At 42.8% G+C, this 21,072-nt stretch overlaps 1 protein-coding gene and 1 long non-coding RNA gene across 2 annotated transcripts in view; one reads left to right on the forward strand and one right to left on the reverse strand.

The window, feature by feature from the left end:
* The first annotated feature begins 2,955 nt into the window (after positions 1 to 2,955).
* Positions 2,956 to 3,468, forward strand: LOC120989865. The gene is made up of 2 exons (XR_005776333.1): positions 2,956 to 3,173; positions 3,410 to 3,468. It is a non-coding gene; the product is annotated as an uncharacterized LOC120989865 (long non-coding RNA).
* Positions 3,144 to 21,072, reverse strand: part of BDH2 (3-hydroxybutyrate dehydrogenase 2) — a 59,215-nt gene continuing 41,286 nt past the window's right edge. Inside the window, exon 10 of the mRNA XM_040418229.1 lies at positions 3,144 to 3,630. Within this exon, the coding sequence (XP_040274163.1) occupies positions 3,577 to 3,630 (54 nt within the window). The 3' untranslated portion in view covers positions 3,144 to 3,576. The remainder of the gene's footprint in view (positions 3,631 to 21,072) is intronic.

A 21,072-nucleotide genomic window follows, 5' to 3' on the forward strand; every position in this document is an offset into this window, starting at 1 on the left:
GGGGTCTGATTTGAGGCTGATGAAGCTTGGGTCTTTGATTTGGGGTCGGATGAAGAATAGGGGTCTGATCTGAGATCTGAAGAAGAATGGGCATCTGATTTGGGAGTCTGCTCTGAGATCTGATGGCAATTTTTTTTTTTTCTTATTTTCTTCCTCCAAATCCTAGGTGCGTCTTACAGTCTGGAAAAAAAAAGGTAATATGGCGATACCCCTTAAATATTATATCCACGGAACCATGATGTTTCAGTGGATATAAGTTTCTGGATCCCATTGCTGATAAAGAGTTACCTGCCATCCAAAGTTTTGAAGTCAGGAGATAAACTTTTATATACAGGTATCAGTGAGCTGGCTGCCTTTTTACCCCTTAGATATCCATGAGTCACTGCATGGTCAGCAAAAGCTTGTTGCTCAAGGCACCCAATTACCCTTAGACCCCAAAGTTCAGCATAAGGCCTTATTCACACAGTCAGTGTTTGAACAGTGATTTCCATCAGCGATTGTGAGCCAAAACCAGAAGAGACTACACAGAGGTGAGGTATAAGGAAAAGATCTGCACCTGTTCTGTGTTTAGATCTGCTCCTGCTTTTGTATCACAATCACTGATGCAAATCACTGACCGAACACTGACTGTGTGAATAAGGACTTATTGTTAGAAAGACAGTCCCCATGCTCTTACCTTTCATCCTCCATCTCCTCCACAGTTGTGTAGTTCTCAATGTCAAGGTAGATGGCTGCCCAAACAGGTAAAAGACATGTGCTCATCACACAGCATGATCTGCTGCCCAGAAATGATGATTTAATGTCCAGTATGACAGATCATTTCACCTGATGAACAAGCATTTTAAATGTTCATCGGGTGGGCAGCAGCACATTTACAAGGGCAGATCATCAGGAACGACAGTTTGTAGTAACATTTGTAACTGATAATCTGCCAGACGATTGTGCAGTGCAAAACTACCTTACCTGCAGACATGGGCATAACTACCATAGTGGCAGACCATGCAACTGTTATGGGGCCCAGGGCAAGAAGGGGCCCAGTCTTAGTTGGGATGATCCCCTCTTCTACTGGAGGCAAAAACTTGGTCAGGACTCTACCCTCTAAATCTAAAAAGGAACAACTTTTTGTAAATGAGGCAGTGGAAAAAAACGGCCCAAGGGTCATTGAAAAGGGTTTAGTCGGAAACCCTTCTATCCTGTGTGGGGGCCTGGTTCGATCATTGCTACGGGGCCTTATGTCTCAACTGCCTGCAGATTACCCGCGTTTTTCCTGTGCAGAAAAACTGCAGAGTAATACAGTACCAGCAAAGTGTAAGAGATTAGACAAATCTCATGTAAACTTTGCAGGAGATTTATCAAAACTGGTGCCAAGGGAAACTGGTTTAGTTGCTCATAGCAACCAATCAAATTGATCCTTTCATTTTCCAAAGGGGCACTGGAAAATGAAAGATGGAATCCGATTGGCTCCCATGGGCAACTAAACCAGTTTTCCTTTGTACCAATTTTGATAAAAATCCATCTTTGCTTTTTTTCTTCTGTGCAGAAATTCGCTTGCTGTGTGGATTTTGAAATCTGCAGCATGTCAATAGTTTGTGCGATGTCTGGAGTGGATTTCATCCTTTGCAATTCAAGGATGATATCTGCAAAACCACATCAAATCCGCAACAAAACCTGCAAGTAACATGTGGAAACGCACAGAAATCCCCACGGATTTTCAGTTTGTAAACCTGCACCCATGTGTGGGTAGCCAAGATCCGCCATAAGCAGAGAGAAGGAAAGCAATCAGACATGAAAATCATCATTTTTATTTTTCCAACTAAACGACATGGTCTTGTAAAATGATAGGACTTTGTCATTGGTCTACTTTTGTTTAACTGAAGTGAAATGTAATCACCCATAGGAACTTGTACTATAAATGAGATATTAGAAGTAATCATTCTGTGAATTACAAAGGCACAAAGTCAAAGATTTAGGTCTTTTTATACACACACAAAATAAAAATCTCAATTCATTTCAGATATGTATTTCTTTAAAGGGATTTCCAGCCTTGAAGCCGACAACCCCTGGGTCCTTACCCGTGCCCCTAAATATAAAATCCCCAGCCACCTGCCAGTAGTGTCACCATTGCGCCATTACTGGCTGCTTACAGTCCCCGCAGGACCAGGAAACTGCTTGGTCCTGCAACTAAGGGCTCTTTCACACTTGCGTTGTCCGGATCCGGCATGTACTCCACTTGCCGGAATTACACTCCGGATCCGGAAATACGCAAGTGTACTGAAAGCATTTGAAGACGGAATTGTCTTCAAAATGCGTTCAGTGTTACTATGGCACCCAGGACGCTATTAAAGTCCTGGTTGCCATAGTAGGAGCGGGGAGCGGGGGAGCAGTATACTTACAGTCCGTGCGGCTCCCCGGGCGCTCCAGAATGACGTCAGAGCGCCCTATGCGCATGGATGACGTGATCCATGCGATCACATGATCCATGCGCTTGGGGCGCCCTGGCGTCACTCTGGAGCGCCCGGGGAGCCGCACGGATGGTAAGTATACTCCTCCCCCGCTCCCCGCTACACTTTACCATGGCTGCCAGGACTTTAGTGTCCCGGCAGCCATGGTAACCATTCAGAAAAAGCTAAACGTCGGATCCGGCAATGCGCCGAAACAACGTTTAGCTTAAGGCCGGATCCGGATCAATGCCTTTCAATGGGCATTAATTCCGGATCCGGCATTGCGGCAAGTGTTCCGGATTTTTGGCCGGAGCAAAAAGCGCAGCATGCTGCTGTATTTTCTCCGGCCAAAAAAGTTCCGTTCCGGAACTGAAGACATCCTGATGCATCCTGAACGGATTTCACTCCATTCAGAATGCATGGGGATAATCCTGATCAGGATTCTTCCGGCATAGAGCCCCGACAACGGAACTCTATGCCGGAAGACAAGAACGCAGGTGTGAAAGAGCCCTTAGGCCAGTAACTGGCCTCAGTGGACACAGTGACTTGATCGCTTTGACACAGCAGTGTTGTACCATTCAAGCCACAGAGGCCTATGCCTGGCTGCAGTGGTCATGAGACCAAGTCACTTCCTTGTCCTGTGGGGGCTGGAAGCAGCCAGGAACGGGGTAGTGGACATGCGAGTAAGGTTTTTTTTTTTTTATGATCGGGGCATAGGTTAAGACTCCAAGGGTTGTCGGCTCCAAAGCCAGACAACCATTTTAGCAGCTTTCATTTTGTATTCCCCTGTTGAAAAATGAAATCTGTGCTGTGATTGGTTGCCATGGGCAACAAAGAGTTTTTCTTTTAGACCGTTTCATAAATCTGCTTATTGGGTTCATGTATAAAAACTATCTCAGAGAAAAAGTGACATGAACTGTAAATGGTTATGGACATTGAGACCACTTTGTCTTTGGGTTTGATACCAGATCTATTATTTATAAGCATGTGTACAGATATGAGGAAAGTTTAAGCATTTTCAGGTAAATAAAAAAAAATTGTTCTGTGTGCATTTACATTAGATTTAAACGATGTTCTATTTCTGCTAAATTTCTGGTGAAGAGGTTCATCCGTTACCAAATTCATGTGATACGATTTAAAGACTCCAGCCGCCATCAATGATGTGCGCATTACCAGTAACGTAAGCGGACTAAAAAGATAGGAAAAAAAAAAGAACATTCATCTTAGATACAATACTATGCGATCCCAAGAAATATGACTAATTCACATGTCTAAAAAAATCTTTTGGCATTCAAGTAACGCAATCGAGGACCAAAGACCCCTTACTGTCATTCCTGGGAACCTAGAACAGATCCCAATGCTGTCCTTACAGATAGCCTGTTAGGGCATAACTTTTATTTTAGTAACAGCCTGTCATAATACAGAGCATGCTATAATCTCCTTGGGCCAACCAAAGGAAATTTTCGGGGCCTTACCCTTATATTGTCAATAAAGTCTAAAGGTACATTTACACGTTCAGATTTCCTAATACAGTTTCGGAAGCCAAAAACCAGAAGTTGCCAAAGGGAAGCATACTTGCTTGCTCCCGGAGATTGGTCGTGGCTACTTTGCTCCCCAGCCTCGGCTGCCTCACTCACGTGCCCCACTTTGTCAATTAATTCTCCTCTTCCTATAGTGGGTTTTGAAAATGAAATGAAAACACCAAGTAGAAGCTGAAAATGGTAGATTAAGATTTCAATTTCATCTCTTGCAGGCATTTTCCCTGCCAAAAGTCAAAGGAAAAAGAAAGCTCATTTGAATTTTCATTTTAACGCTGTACTAACATTCAGATTCATTTAAATGAGCAGCAGTGGGCGTGGTGCAGCATGCAATATGTTGTTGTTTAATTCCTGACTGACCGGACAGTGACTCTGTATGTCCACTAGAGGGTGCTGTGCTTCTCCACATTTCCAACAGCTAACACAGGATCAAGTTTAGCATTCCAATAGATGGCGCTGTGACAGTGAAATCTTAGTACTGTGCCGAATGCATAGGATAAGATTATGAGTCTAATAGATGGTGCCCTCTTTTAGAGTAGTGAATTCTACAAGGAATATGATTATATCATCAACTCTGCTGCCTTGTTAACCCCCTAGATGCCATGGTGCCTAATCACCTGCAGCATCTATGGGGTTAATCCGCTCTGCAATACTTGAGTGAGGATGTTTCTCCAGAAAAGTGCCAAGAAGCTTAAAAAGTCGCAAATTATGGTACACATGTCATGCGCCATAATCTGTGACTTTTTTGCATCAGTATAGTGGCATAGGACAATTAGTAAATGTCCTCCATTGTGTCTGTGTGACCAAAAATCAGGGTGCATGACTGGCAGAAACGCGGAGCATCCTTGGCATCACTGTGCTGATTGGTGGGAGAGTTCAGACCCTCTTGATCAGTATTGATGGCCTACAATAGCGTTCAGCAACCTTTGGCCAGGAACGCAGCTTAAGCGTGCCTATGTCCTATTCTTGTCCATGTTGCAGACAAGGACAGGCATTATTACAATGGATCCGCAAAAAAATATAAAAAATAAAAATAAATGGATGCAATACGGATGTCACACAGAAGTCATCCGTATTTTTTGTGGATCCGTGCTCTTAGGGTAAGGGCTCATGCACATGACTATGTATTTTGTAGTTTGTAAAAACCGGATCCCCAAATAATACGGATGACGTCCGTGTGCATTCCATATTTAGCGGAACGGAAAAGCTGGCCTCTAATAGAGCAGTCCTATCCTTGTCAATAATGCGGACAATAATAGGACATGTTCTATTTTTTTTTGCAGAACAGACATACAGAAACAAAATGCACATGGAGTAACTTAAAATGAATGGTTCCGCAAAAAAATAAATAAACAAAAAAGGAAACGAACACGGAAAGAAAATATGTTTGTGTGAATGACCCCTAAGTGTCAGGGTTTGGTCGGTATTAAGGTTAGGTTCCGTTTTAGGGCTCATGCACACGAATGTATTTTCTTTCTGTGTCCGTTCCGTTTTTTTTTTTGCGGACCGTATGTGGAACCATTCATTTCAATGGGTCCGCAAAAAAAACAGAAGTTACTCCGTGTGTATTCTGTTTCCGTATGTCTGTTCAGCAAAAGAATAGAACATGTCCTATTATTGTCCTTATTACGGACAAGCATAGGACTGTTCTATTAGGTGCCAGCTGTTCCGTTCCACAAAATACAGAATGCATACGGACGACATCCGTATTTTTTTCAGACCGTAAAATACATACGGTCGTGTGCATGAGCCCTTAGGGTTAAGATTAATAATAAGGTCAGTATTACAGTTACCGTTATTATTAGGGTTGGTATTACAGTTAGGAGTCCGGATTAGGATTAGTAATAAGGTTAGGGTCAGTATTATGGTTAGGCTCTGTATTAGGGTTATTATTACAGTTAGAGTGATGGGATATATGTGACTCCATTTTGTCTCATTTAGCCACGTGTATTACATTTGGTTAGTGCACTACAAAACCTCCCTCCCCCCTATGGAATGTGAGACACTTCCTTAAACTGTTTCATGGAATCCATACAGTTTGAAAGTATGAACAGCCTTCTAGCCATAAAAGGACATCTCGTTCAACTGTATGCTAGCCTATGTGTATATACCTGATTGGTCAAATGCTGTTACTATGAGTCAGCTATGATGTTAATGCAGAGCTTATGTGTGACCATACTATTGGTCAAATACTAATGCTAACATATGATTGGATGTAAAGGAAGCTCAACCCCCTCTATTAAAACTGTTTGCCAGCTGTGAATAAACCAGAATGGATTGGAAATAGACATGTGTTCATGTGGTCTATCTTCTTCATTCTCCCGGTACCGGTAAGACTTAATTCAAGCTGGCCACTGAAATCATGTGTTAGGGACACACCGTTAGGGAAGAGAGTAAATTTTCCTTACAGATTTGGGGGCTCAGTTTCCGGGATTGGGAGGGTCAACTCTTCAGGTCTACCGTGAAAGACATCAATTTTTGTCCGCCTTGGACCTGGGAGCAATGACCAAAAATCCCATTCAAGTAAGTCGAACCATCTATTTATGATTTCAGTGGATTGCGATGTCTGGTTCACGCAAATGTTGATTGTAAGCGGCTCATATCATTGAGTCCATATCGTTATAAAATGTTGATTGTAAGCGGCTCATATCATTGAGTCCATATCGTTATAAAATGTTGATTGTAAGCGGCTCATATCATTGAGTCCATATCGTTATAAAATGTTGATTGTAAGAGGCTCATTTGAGTCCGTATCGTTAAGAGATAGTGCACTATATAAGGATATCTGTTCCGGGAACAGAAGGATACAAGCTTGAATTAACTCTTATGTATATATAGTATAAGTATTTTAGAAGTATTAAGATTATCTGTCTGTGTGAGATGTTGGCCGGGTGGTAAGTTTACGGTCGCATCCCGCTTTGAAATCATTCTGTTTCTATCACTGCCAACATGTAAACTTTGTTGCACGGTCTAGTCCCACAAATTATTTTCTAGTTAACACATGAGTAGACAATTGGGCAAGATGTGAGAATTGACAGTTAAAATGTGAAACAGAATGTTATGCCAGGCTGGCAGGGATGAAAATCAGTTACATCAGAACTCCCGTGATTGTGAAGGGGGGCTATTGTGAGTGAGAAGACACAGCAGAGTCAGGAAGTTAATTCATGGCAAGGGAAAAAGTGTCTCAGTGTTTGCAATTAGAAAGGGCTTGTGTTAAACGTTCAGAAATGAACTGGTTAAGTTTTGTTGCCCTAATGATCTGTGTGTGTTTAAATAGTGACGATTTATAGTCCCTGGAATTAGAGATTAGAGCACTAAAAGATGGACAGTTAATGCATAAGTGTATTGATAGTTGAAGAGAGAAGTTGTTGAAGGATAATAATAGCCTGGTGCAAGCTGAGTTATGGTGAAAAAGTGTATATGGAAGTGACTGAGAGAACTTGAAGTTAGAGAAATGAAATGAGCAGCATTTCTTATTTCAAGATGGAGGATTTTGAATCCTATAGAGAACAAAGGTTGCCATGAGGCATCCCTCCCCCCCACCACATTCCAAAATGTCACTTGTAGTACTACAAAAAAAAAAAAAAAAAAAAAAAAAACTTCTTCCTGTCCTGTTTGAGATGTGTTTTCAGAGAGAACTCCCTCCCATCTCACCCCTCTCCTCTGCTCAGGAATTTCATATGGGGGTTGAGGGGGGAGGGGGGCTGCTAATTGGTAATGCATAAGCAGCAATGTGAAGATACTAACCTGTGTTATCTATAAGATATTCCAGACAGGGCTCCAGTATTGATTGTATCTTTCCAAATTGCATGTTCCGATGGTTTAAAATGTGCCTGCAGTGATGATGCTAATTAGAAGTGTCCACTCGTATCAATCTAAGGTTGCACCCAATAAGTTCTTATTCAGATGTGAGTAAAATTTTGAGGAACATGTGGTACAGCTGAATGTCCTTGATGTATTGCTTTACTTCCCCTGTTTGAACACTCCTGAAATAGGAGACGCAAGGCAGAGGAAATGGGGGAAGGGTTAGTTATATACAATAAGTGGCGATGTGTGTAACACTAAAAAAAAACAAAAAAAAAACAAAAAAAAAAAAACGACATGGCATATAAGATGATTTGTTAATTTTAACAAAATGACTGTATGATTAACATGTATATTGTTTTACAGCGACAGACCATCAGCAATTTCTGTGTTTGTCTGTGCTGCAAGTTTTGGGATGTAACAAAAAGATTGTGTGATTGGGTGAAAGATACATGATTCAGTGGAATGTGAATGGGTGTGGCTCTGAGTTATATGTACGTAGCAGAGCTGTGTGTGTAATTCATATTTTATGTATAAGGGCGTGGTTATGAGCTGGTTTGTGAAGATGAGTACATGAAAATGTATATGAATGCGTATGGAATACGGTATTTGTTTTTAAATATGCGCATTAAGAATTTTATTTTATTTTATTGGAAGTTTTTGGGTTTTTTATTGGTACCAACAGCATTGATCAAGCTGTACATTTTTATTTCAATGAAAAGTTTTTATGGGCCCTTTGTGTGTTCATGTCTGTATTGTCAGATCTGTTTGTTTCAATGTTTGCAGTTACATGTTCAGTGTTGTGCTTAACATCAGAGCTCTGCTCGTATGGACAGCTAAGATACTAATGGCAGAACAGAAGACAGACCAAAGCGTCCACCAAAAGGGGCGGACTTAGGTGACTCAGAGTGTCAGGAAGGAAATGTGAGCCCTCTATGGGAATAAATGGGGTACTGACAAGGACATACAGAACAGATTCCTTACCAGTAGAAACCATGGACAGGGAATACATCATGTCATGTATTTAGCATTATACTAGATTACCCAGTCAGCCTATTAGGGAGAGATTTGTTCATTAGGCTTAACTTGCAGGTATCAGCAAAGAATCAGGACATAAGAGTACACTCAGGTCTCATTCCAGTCTCTACACCAGTGCCACTGATTCTTGCAAACATACAGGACCACCCAGAATAACATTAACCCTGCATTATGGTCCTCAAATGAATATGACACAGGATTCATAGATTGCACACCTTACAAAGCTACTGTGAAACCAGGTGTCATCTCAGTGTTCTAGAAACAATACCTGCTGTTAAAATAGAAACTTGATGGACTTAGGCCAATGATAAAGGAATTCCTACAAAAGGGAATCCTGGCAGAGGTGATTTCACCCTACAGCATGCCCGTGAATCCAGTGACAAAGGCAGATGGTGCTGCCCGCTTTGTACAGGATTTAAGGGCCATCAACAACATCATTGTGCCTATAGCCCCTGTTGTACCTGATGTCACTTAATTATTATCTGCCATTCCAGCAGACGCTGTTTGGTTCAGTGTGATAGATCTGAAAAATGCTTTCTTTTCTATCCCAGTTGATAAGATAACCAGACTACTTTTTGCTTTTTCCTTTGACAGACGCCAACTGACCTGGTGCAGAGATGCCCCAGGGATATGCTGATTCACCTGTAGTGTACAGCATAGTCCTCCGAGCGATGTTAGAGTCATGGTACATCCCCCCAAGGTTCTGTGCTGCTGCAATATGTCGATGATTTATTACTGTGTAGCATGTCAGCGGAGGCCAGCATTCAGGATGGTTTATCACTGTTATAATGGTTGTCAGGATGTGGTCACAAAGTGACACTTAAGCAAATGCAATGGTGTAAAATGCAGGTTGAATACTTGGGCTTTGTCCTCACAAAAGGTGAACGGAGAATCAGCACAGAAAGAGTCCAGTCTATTGCGGGTTTGGTCGCCCCGCACACCAAGAAAGAAAGGTTATCTTTCCTTGGTATGATAAACGGTAGACAATGGATTACTGGTTGCTCCCACTATTGACAATGTTTTGAGGCAAGCCACTCTGGATGGAAATCCAGATTTGATTAAATGGTCTTCTGAAATGTACAATGCATTTGATTATCTGAAATGTTCGCTCATGTCGAGTCCAGGGCTGGGCCTCCCTGACTATAATATGCCCTTCCACATGTTTGCACGCCAAAATTGTAAAACCATGGCGGGTGTACTGACACAAGAAAACGGAGGCAAGTTGCGTCCTTGTGTGTTTTTCTCAAAAGGTAATGCCCACCTCTGTCCAGGGGATGCCGGCATGTCTGCGTTCTCTTGCAGCCTGTGCTATGATGGTAGAGTCGGCAAATTCTTTCACAATGTGACATTACACCATTTTGCACACCACTCATGATGTTGTAGGCCTACTCAAGGACATCCGCACTCAACACAGCAGGCAGCTGAGCTTATTGCACTCACTAGGACATGTATTCTACATGCTGATAGACCTGTCACCATTCATACTGAGAGTAGGTACACACATGGGGTAGTGTGGGACCATGGTATGATCTGGCAGAGGAGAGGATTTACGGCAGCAGATGGTAAGGATCATGTCTCACAGGGCAATGCGCTGGCAGTTAAGATGGCGAAATGAGTTGCCAAAAGCAACCTCACAGGTTTGTATAACCATTGGGAGATGCCATGTTTGGCATCTCCAACCCCTGAGATGCTGCAAATACTTACTGCTCTTCAGTGGTATGTCACTGAACAGGAACAGCAGGACTGGTGTTATCCAGTATTGCAGAAAAATCCTGAGATAGGATTAGTCTGCGAAGAGGGGAAGTTATGCATTCCCCAACACAGTGCTTCCATCTTAAGTAGCACATTTCCACAGAGTAGGACATTCCACAGAGTAGGACATTCCACAGAGTAGGACATAAACAGCATTGAGATACTCATGGGTAGGCCTTTCCCCACACCATGGGCAAGACACCCCCTGGTGGTGCAGGAAGGGGACTTGGACCTGATCAGAGAGAAGTACTAATCTGATCAAAGTCCTCAGTAAAACTGAAGAAAAAGTGGCTTGTAAGTCTCCTTCTCTTTCACAGGAATCAACCCGTCCATTCCGGATAGGCAACCAGGTGATGATCAAGATCTTAAAGAAGGGAAAGGAACCAGGAAGTTTCACCTACGGACAACCCACCGAGGTAGTCGCGATCACCAGAACAGCGGTCCTCACTGAACAATCGCTCACGTGGATCCACGCCACAAGGATTAAGTTGGTGAAGAAAAGAGAGGTACTAACGGAGGCAGACAGCCTTGACCTCGAAGAAGATACAGAAGGGGTACTAACGGAGGCAGACAGCCTTGACCCCCAACAAGATGACGCAGTCGGGAAATTCCTCGAGATGGCTGAGATGTAGTGCCTTAATAATTGTAATTTTGTGTCTCCTACTTACTGTCCCATGGCTGTGGAACAGACAGATATACCTGGAAACAGAATGCAGAGGGGAAGACAGTCTATGCAAGACAAAGGAGAACTTATGGCTGTACCTGGCCAAAACTCTGAACTTAACTGACTTTTGTCTCCAAACCACTTTATCGGCATCTAACATTTTGGAGACATGTCTGGTAGCAGTCCCCACCCCACTAGATGTATGGACGGAGCTCCTACGTTCCCAATGGAATGATGCAGATATGGAGGATCATGATGTTAAATATGGATATGTAAATCCTTATCATGCTTGTTATGACTGTCCTACATATGAGACTCTGCAGAGTAATATGATAGAAATAATTACAGGTCTTGTCACAGCAGCAGAAATATGTTATAACTTCACCTGTGATGAGACACTATTGCCTCCCTGCATACAAGCAAAAATGCAGAATAAGATTAAGCCAAATATTTGTGATAGAGATATAGGTAATTGTAAAAAGATAATATCAGGAAAGAATATGCAATGTAATATTACAAAAACAGTACCATCCCTAGACAAACATGTACCTCTACCAACAGGATGGGTATTGGCCTGTGGGAATACTAGTTACACATACATACCAATATTACAGAGGGACCCTGTACAATAGCCAGGCTGACATTAGCAATGTTACCACTATTTCCAGCAATGCAGACACGACACACGAGAGACACTTTCCTACAGCTACCAGAAAATTGTGATTATAATGTGAATCTCCTCTCTAGATTAGAATATATGAGTTTAGGGGTATCTTTGATAGGAGTACCAGGGTTGGCCATATATAACCACAGGACAATATCAAAACTTGCCTGTTTTATGATAAAACAGATAAATGTCACTAGTGCAGTTCTGCAAGATATGCTGCTGGATATACAATCGTATGAAAAGGCTATCTTGCAGAATAGGGCAACTATTGACTATTTATTGCTCCAGCATGGTACAGGATGCTCAGCGTTCGCAGGGATGTGTTGTTTCAATTTATTAGATCACTCCCGTGGAATAAAAGATAAAATAGGCCAATTAGAGGAGATGAGGAAACATATAAAACAGGATGTTGACCAAGGTTGGTGGGACTGGCTTTTTGGCTGAATACCTGACTTTGGTCAAATAAGATATGTTTTAGGAGTGGCACTCGCCGTGGTCGCTGCAATAGTGGGTCTCTGCTGTTGTCTGTAGTGTGTGCCCTCCCTTCTAGCCATATGTCAAAAAGGTGGCCGAAAGAGGGGTACACTTAACATTCCTCTATACTCCGGTAGAGGTAGAAGAGGCAAACACAACCTCAACAAAGCCTGAGGATTATACTGCTGAAGGGTATATGGAATACCTAAAGGCTTATAAGCAAACCAAGGAAGAGCAGAGAAAGAACCATATAGTATAAGGTATATATATAAGGTTCTAAGAGGGGATTTGATGGCATATATGTGACTCCATTTTGTCTCATTTAGCCACGTGTATTACATTTGGTTAGTGCACTACAAAACCTCCCTCCCCCCTATGGAATGTGAGACACTTCCTTAAACTGTTTCATGGAATCCATACAGTTTGAAAGTATGAACAGCCTTCTAGCCATAAAAGGACATCTCGTTCAACTGTATGCTAGCCTATGTGTATATACCTGATTGGTCAAATGCTGTTACTATGAGTCAGCTATGATGTTAATGCAGAGCTTATGTGTGACCATACTATTGGTCAAATACTAATGCTAACATATGATTGGATGTAAAGGAAGCTCAACCCCCTCTATTAAAACTGTTTGCCAGCTGTGAATAAACCAGAATGGATTGGAAATAGACATGTGTTCATGTGGTCTATCTTCTTCATTCTCCCGGTACCGGTAAGACTTAATTCAAGCTGGCCACTGAAATCATGTGTTAGGGACACACCGTTAGGGAAGAGAGTAAATTTTCCTTACAGTGAGTATTAGGGTAAGGGGTCAATATTACAGTTTGGATCAGTATTATGGTCAGGGGTCAGTTTTCAGGCATATGAACAGAAAAGGGAAGGACGGTCTCAACTAACCTGTCCCAGAGGGGCCCCACGATGATCATGCAGCAATGCAGACAGGCCTCTTCTGGCAGGTCTGCTCTGGTGTAACGTCGCAGACGGTGCGATGACATCATCTATGTCACAGAGAAGCGCCCGGAATGGAGGGACAGGGAACCAGTCGTTCCCTTCTTCTCCTGAAGCTGCCAGATGCTCAATTGTATTTACGTCTAGTGGACACAGATAGAATTGAGTGCAGGAGCTCCAGAAACCAAGTGAATTCACCTGGTGCCTGGGATCATTGTTGGACTGGGGTGTCTAGGGCCCACCAGAAGAACCGATTCTGGGGCCCACCCTTTAGCTACATGGAAATATTAGGGTACATAATGTCACACTGGACATAAACGCCGTAGATTTGCTGCACACAAGTACATGGTGGCAGGTCCATAGCATTTACGTGCCAGCAAAGTGGATATGATTTTAAGCGGTCTCAGCCACATGCTACAAACAAAATTTACTGCACAGATTGGACTGCGGTGCGGATTTAATTCAGTGGCATTATTTGCTGTGGATTTTACTGCTGCAGATTTACAAAATGACGGGCCCTCACCTGTTCTTTTGTCAGGACTTCACACACATGAAGACGGCACCGTACAGAACTGTATTGTGCACTGCCCTATATCAATATCGTAGGCTGGAGATCAGCAACCTCCGGAGCTCCAACTGTTCTGAAACTACAGCTTCCAGAATCCTCCTTTCACAGGGAAGGCAGTGGCATAGATAAAGGCTCATGGACCCCGGTGTAAGAGTTCAGCTTGGGGCCCCCTTACCTCAGTGCTTTGTAGACAGGGGCAGGGGAGCACATAGCCTTTGCGGTGCCTGAGGCAAAAATTGAAACAGCAACTCCTACCCCCGATGTAAAATTTTTGACCTAACCCCTTCTCTTCAGCCAGAGGAGTGACTTGACCAGCATGTACTTTGTATAATACCGGTGTCTTCTTAAGCGGCACAGGAGTCTTCAGACTCCCTCAGGCTCCTGGGACCGGTAGCGACTGCTACCTCTACACCTTCTATAGCTATACCCCAGGCCGAAGGTTTCTGAACGCTATTGTAGGCCATCAGTACTGATCATGGGGGTCTGAACTCTCCCACCAATCAGCACAGTGATGCCAAGGATGCTCCGTGTTTCTGCCAGTCATGCACCCTGATTTTTGGTCACACAGACACAATGGAGGACATTTACTAATCGTTTTATGTCACTATACGGATATAAAAAAGTCACAGATTATGACGCATTACATGTGTACCATAATTTGCGACTTTCTAAGCTTCTTGGCACTTTTCTGGAGCAACGTCCACCACGTTCTCATTCAAGTATGGCAGAGCGGATTAACCCCATAGATGCTGCGGGTGATTAGGCACCATGGCATCTAGGGGGTTAACAGGGCAGCAGAGTTGATGATATAATCATATTCCTTGTAGAATTCACTACTCTAAAAGAGGGCACCATCTATTAGACTCATAATCTTATCCTATGCATTCGGCACAGTGCTAAGATTTCACTGTCACAGCTCCATCTATTGGAATGCTAAACTTGATCCTGTGTTAGCCGTTGGAAATGTGGAGAAGCACAGCACCCTCTAGTGGACATACAGAGTCACTGTCCGGTCAGTCAGGAATTAAACAACAACAACATATTGCATGCTGCACCACGCCCACTGCTGCTCATTTAAATGAATCTGAATGTTAGTACAGCGTTAAAATGAAAATTCAGATGGGCTTTCTTTTTCATTTGACTTTCCGCAGGGAAAATGCCTGAAAGAGATGAAATTGAAATCTCAATCTACCATTTTCAGCTTCTACTTGGTGTTTTCATTTGATTCATGATTTTAACATGAAAAACCCACTATAGGAAGAGGAGAATTAATTGACAAAGTGGAAATTTAAAATATAAAAAGGCTAATTTATTTTATTTACATTTATTTTTGACACTTGGAAAATAAAATTCAAAAGGAGAAATTGAATTTTATTTTTAATTTTGGCATGCATTTTGCAGACACTAAATGAAATTCAAATGTTAAAACGTTATTTTAATTATAATTTTAATCTTTCAATTTCATTTAAATTTTGGCAGGTTTTACCTCCCATACCCCCAAAAGGTGACCAACCCCTTTAATACATTCTCTCTTTTTATGATGCACTCCTGATTTTGGCTTCTAAAAAGGCATCGGGAAACCTGATCATGTGGCCGTACCCTCAGTTTATTTATTTATTTATTTTAAATCAGTTTACTTTTTATTGAAATAAACAATTACACATGAACATCATCAAGGATTTCGCTGTTTTTTGTATAGTTGAAAATAAGTACAACAACTTACAAAGATATTGGTGTACGCAGACACCCATGGCATTATGGGAGATCAAAATTCCCGTGAACTAATATTACAGCAGTTAAATGATTGAAGTAATGCAACATTGCATATAATAACACAATAACACCCTTCCCCCCACCCCACCTTGAGCAGAGAGACATCAGTGTCTGTAGATTTAATAATCATCATACAATTGGGCATCAAAACATTTCCACCTAGCTATCCTAACTTAGCCGTTCAAACAGTGTACCATGAAGATATGGTTCCTCTGGTAAGAAAGACAATTGTCCCCATATACAATCTTGAACTAATGCCTGAGAAGGCAGTTGCGCAGAATCAACCCACCCCTGACAAAGATAGGAATTTATTTGGACATTTTCGTTTAACATATACTCCCCTTTCTAATCTCTGAATTACATTCATCCTATTAACAAATTCTTGTTTTGTGGGAGGGGTCTCTCGTATCCAGTGTTTAGCTATTAATACCCTAGCTTGGAACAGGAGTCTATGAATACAAAGGGATTTCTTGTCTCCCAGTCCCAGAGAGTCCAGTATCCCCAGTATACAGACTCTAGGGTCACCGGGTAGACGTATCTGAGTTGCCGTCACTATAATACCTCTGACATCCTCCCAATAGGATCGCAATCGTGAGCAGTTCCAAATCATATGAAGCAATGTCGCACCTTCTTCCATACATTTAGGACATTTGGAGTCTGCGCGCACACCAATTCTGAAAAGAAATTGTGGGGTTCTATATACTCGATGTATAAGGTAAAATTGTGATAGTCGCTGGGATTCACTAACCGTCAGAGAGGGGGTAAGGGCCAGAATATCTGTCCATTGCTCCTGGGACAATGCTCCAAGATCCTTTTCCCATTGGACCTTTGCCTTAATGGTAGTAGTAGAGAAGGGAATATCAATAATATGTCTATATAGCAAGGATATAAGGCCCTTAGTGGAGGAACCTTTTAATAGCTGTTTGACCACAGGGGAAGAATCAAAAATCCGTACACCCTTGGGAAATTGCGTCTAAAACGCATGTCTCAATTGCAAATACTGGTAGAAAAATTAGTTGGGTAAGCTAAACTCCTCCTGCAACTGTGTAAAGGATTTGAAGACTATCTGATTGAAGTTGTCCCATGAACAATAGACCCCTCCTTTCCCATGGTGAAAAACCTTCCAGACGGAAAATCTCAGGCACTTGGGGATTTCCCTAATAAAGGGGTAACATCACAAAAACCGCTGATCCCAATCATACATTTAAATTTAGACCATACTTTGGTCGCTAGGGACAGGGTAGGGAGTGTGGTCGAGCATGAGAGACCTAGTTCCACCGTGGCAATCGAAGCCCTTTGTTTTGTTATAGATTAAATAATAGCAGCCGAAGAGTCCAGCTCGTCAGTCTGGAGCCACCCTTTAAAATGTTGCAGCTGAGCAGCTATGAAATAAAACCAAGGATTTGGGAAAGATAATCCGCCCCCCTCTTTACTCTTCTGGAGCGTTACAATACTTATTCCCGGCTGCTTTTTCCTCCAAATTAGGGATCTAAAAATCACTTGGATTTGAAAAAGCAACCTTTGTGGAACCCAGACTGGGGAGTTATGGAGGAGATACAGCAGCTGGGGCATAAGTACCATTTTTATGAGATTACTGCGACCGATGACTGATAGAGGTAATTTACACCACATATTAGATTTAGTGACAAAATTGGCAATCAATGGTTCTACGTTCAATTTAATATAGTCCGTCGGAGATGAGGTCACCATCACCCTTAGATATGTAAATCTATCAGCCACTTGTAAGGGCAGGCTTTTAACATCCAATGAGGCTGGAAGTGGAAGGATTGTGAACTTATCCCAGTTAATGGCGAGTCCGGAATAAGTCCCAAATCCAACTATTTCCTGCATTACAGAATCTATGGAGTACTGCAGGTCCCCTACATATAGTAAAAGGTCGTCCGCGTATAACGAGACTCTCTCTTCCCGATGGTCCAGCTGAAAACCCTGCCAGTGTGTCAATGTAAGCAACAGACAAGCAAGGGGTTCAATGGCAATTGCGAATAATAAAGATGATAAGGGGCATCTCTGTCGAGTACCCCTATGTAAAGGGAAATATCCGGATAGCAACCCATTTGCCCTAATTCTTGCAACTGGAGAGTGATATAATAACTGTACCCAGGCGATAAAATCCTTACCAAAACCCATAGCTGTTAGGACTTCCCATAAATAGCTCCATTCTATACTGTCGAAGGCCTTAGCAGCATCCAGTGATACTACCGCCCGACAGCCCCCTGTGTGTACCGGTCTTTGTATATTGAGAAACAGTCTCCTTAGATTAACGGCTGTACTTCTATCTGGCATAAACCCAAATTGATCCTTATGTATTATCAGAGAGATGACCTTATTTAGCCTGGTAGCCAGTACTTTAGCTAATAATTTGACATGTGGTAACAGGGAGATAGGCCTATAAGATTCGGATTGGGTTAAGTCCTTGTTTGGCTTTGGGATCACTACCACTATAGCTTCACGCATAGAAGCGGGCAGGATACCAACCTTTAGGGATTCATTGAGTGTATTTAATAGGTGCGGAATGAGACACTCCCTATATCGCTTAAAGAATTCCGCCGGGAGTCCATCTGATCCTGGGGATTTCTCATTAGGAGAGGAGCTGAAGGCCATCTCTAATTCTTCTAGTGTTAGGGGTTCTTCCAGGAGAGCAGCGGATTCCGGGGATAGCCTAGTAAGCGATATACGAGTAAGATACTGTTGAATATCCTCCTTATTTAATGCTATCTTCGAGGTGTACAACTCCCTATAAAAGCTATGGAATACCTTTAACATAACATCATCCTCAACGGAAAGGTCTCCGTCGGGAGTTAGTATTGCAGCAATTCTAGAAGGACCTTCTTGTGATTGGACTACCCTCTCTAATAAGCTGCCCGTACTCTCACCCGCCTCAAAATATTTTTGTTGTAGAAAAAAACACTTGTTATTAGCTATATGTATTAAATGCTCATTGAGTCTAGCTTGCGCCTCCTTCCACTTGGCCTCTACATGTGGGGACGGAGCGCCTATGAACCTGTGTTCCCATGTCTGCACCTCCAGTTGCATGGCCTTAGTAAGTGCTCTAGACTTACATTTGCGCCTTTGGATTCTCTGAATAAAGAGGCCCCGTACATACACCTTCATGGCATCCTAAACCGAGTTAGGAGATGCAGACCCTACATTGTTATCAAAGAATTCTATAATGAGTCTGGGTCAGTGGCTCTTCCTCATCCAATAATTGGATCCAGAATGGATTAAGCTTCCATAGTGACATATCCCAACGACTCCCGGGTTCCTCAAGCATCAATTCTAGGTGAATGGGGGAGTGGTCGGAAAGGCTGCGGGGTAGGTATTCCACCACCAAAACGTACCACCAAAACGTAAGAAGAGGCTTCCAGCGACCCAATAGGCAAATCTATTCTGGACAGAGAGGAGTGTGAAGCTGAAAAGCAAGAAAATTGTCTCTCCGTTGGAAATCTAATCCTCCAAAGGTCATATAAATCTACCTCTCTCAATAGTCTTGCCAATGAGGTCTCTCCAGAAGATGTCGCAGCCAATTCAGGGGTCAAGACAATTATTAAAATCTCCTACCAACAAAATTGGAATCTGCGGTTTGTAAGAGATCCATTCCAAAATCTCTTTGATTGCCACAGTGGAATACGGGGGTGGGACATAGACAGCTATCAACATGAACTGTACCCTAAAAATAGTGCGGTGTAAGAAAACATACCGCTCTCTGTGTCTAGTTTACTAGAATGGCATTCAAACGGAATTGCTCTCCAGAACCAGAATGCTGACCCCTCTAGCTTGCGAAGAGAAGGTAGAATGGAAGGCTTGTGAAATCCAAGGCTTAGCCAGCAGTCTGTGATGTTTGCGTGTCAGATGGGTCTCAGTAAGACATAGAATGGCTGGTTGATAAGGTTGAACAGCAGTAAATACCGCCGGGCGCTTGAATGGACTGCCCAAGCCTCTCACATTCCAAGCTATAATATTGGTTTTACCTGCCATCACTCAACGGTACATACATCTAAAGGATAACAAAAAGATCCGCTATATCGGATCTCATCGCCCAAACGGATTTCAATAAGGAAAGTTGTCTCTCTGCTCAGAAAATTCCCCCCAAAAAATAAAACAAGAATAAATTCTACAAGAAGGAACGCTCTCAGTAGTCCCAACGGAGAGTGTGAGACACAAAAGGTTTTCCTGTAACCCACAACATAGGAAGCAATAACAAGCCCACATAAAAAGTAGACATAAAAATAGTTATCAGAACTCCCAAACAGCAACCCGGCCAATAATATGCAAACATGATAAGTGGCTGATTAGTCCTGTGTGGTATCAAAAGAACCATCACAGAAGCAAGCAGCATCCCTGAGAAAGCATATATATTAACCGACATCAGGAAAGGGCAAAAAATCTGATACTGTCCTGCAGGAAAAAAGTAAGGTTAGTGCAAATAGAGAGCAGAATACTCATCCGCCCTGGCATGAAGGCCAATGTCCATCATAGCTGCAGAAGAACATCTTCAGGTCTGCGACGACAAATCTTCTCCCGGCATAGCAGAAAGGCAACCCGATTGTTCAGTCCACCGATATGCTTCCTCCGGCGACTCAAAAAAGTGGGTTTTGCCCTGAAATTGCACACGTAGTTTAGACGGGTAGAGCATAGAATATTGAATTCCATGGGACCTTAGGGTGCGTTTCACATCCAGGAAGCGGGCTCTACGTCGCTGCAGTTCTGCCGAAAAGTCCGGGAAGATGGAGACTTTATATCCACCGATTGAGAGATCCGGATGATCCCGGGCCTTACGAAGAATAGCATCCCTGTCCTGGAAATGTAGGAGCTTCATCAAAACTGGTCTGAGAGGTCTGATCCTCCAAGCGACCCACCCGATCTTCAATTTCTGTAACTCTTTATGTTATCTTCCGCATATCTTGTCGGATAAATTACATATTCTCCTGCAGTGATCCCACTGAGGTATTCAAAGTAAGCAAAGCAGAGCTGCATTGTTGTACTGCAGCATATATATCTTTGCTAGTAGGGTCCGTAATCAGTGGCAGGGGGAGGATTGAGGGCCCTGCTTGGGCCGAATGGGCCTGGTCTGCAGCCACAGGGCAGGTTTCTGGGACGGATCCCTTCTGGCCCTCATGGTGTCTGCCATCTTGGGCAATTTGGGCCTTTTCATCAGGGGCATCAGATACCTTCATTTCAGGGGCCTTTTTGGGATTATGGGGGCCCGCATCCTCTGCACCGCCCGCAGGAGAGGAGGAACGGGCGTATTGAACCAGCCGCGCCATGATCTCAGTCGCTTTGTCAGGCACGGCGGTGCCATTTTGTTTTGCTGTTGTAGGCCCCGCCACATCCCGGTCCTTCTTACCACACCTCGTCATGATCATGGAGGGATCCGTAGGGCG

This window comes from Bufo bufo, chromosome 2 (genome assembly GCF_905171765.1).
Source record: "Bufo bufo chromosome 2, aBufBuf1.1, whole genome shotgun sequence".
NCBI classification, from domain to species: Eukaryota; Metazoa; Chordata; class Amphibia; order Anura; family Bufonidae; genus Bufo; species Bufo bufo.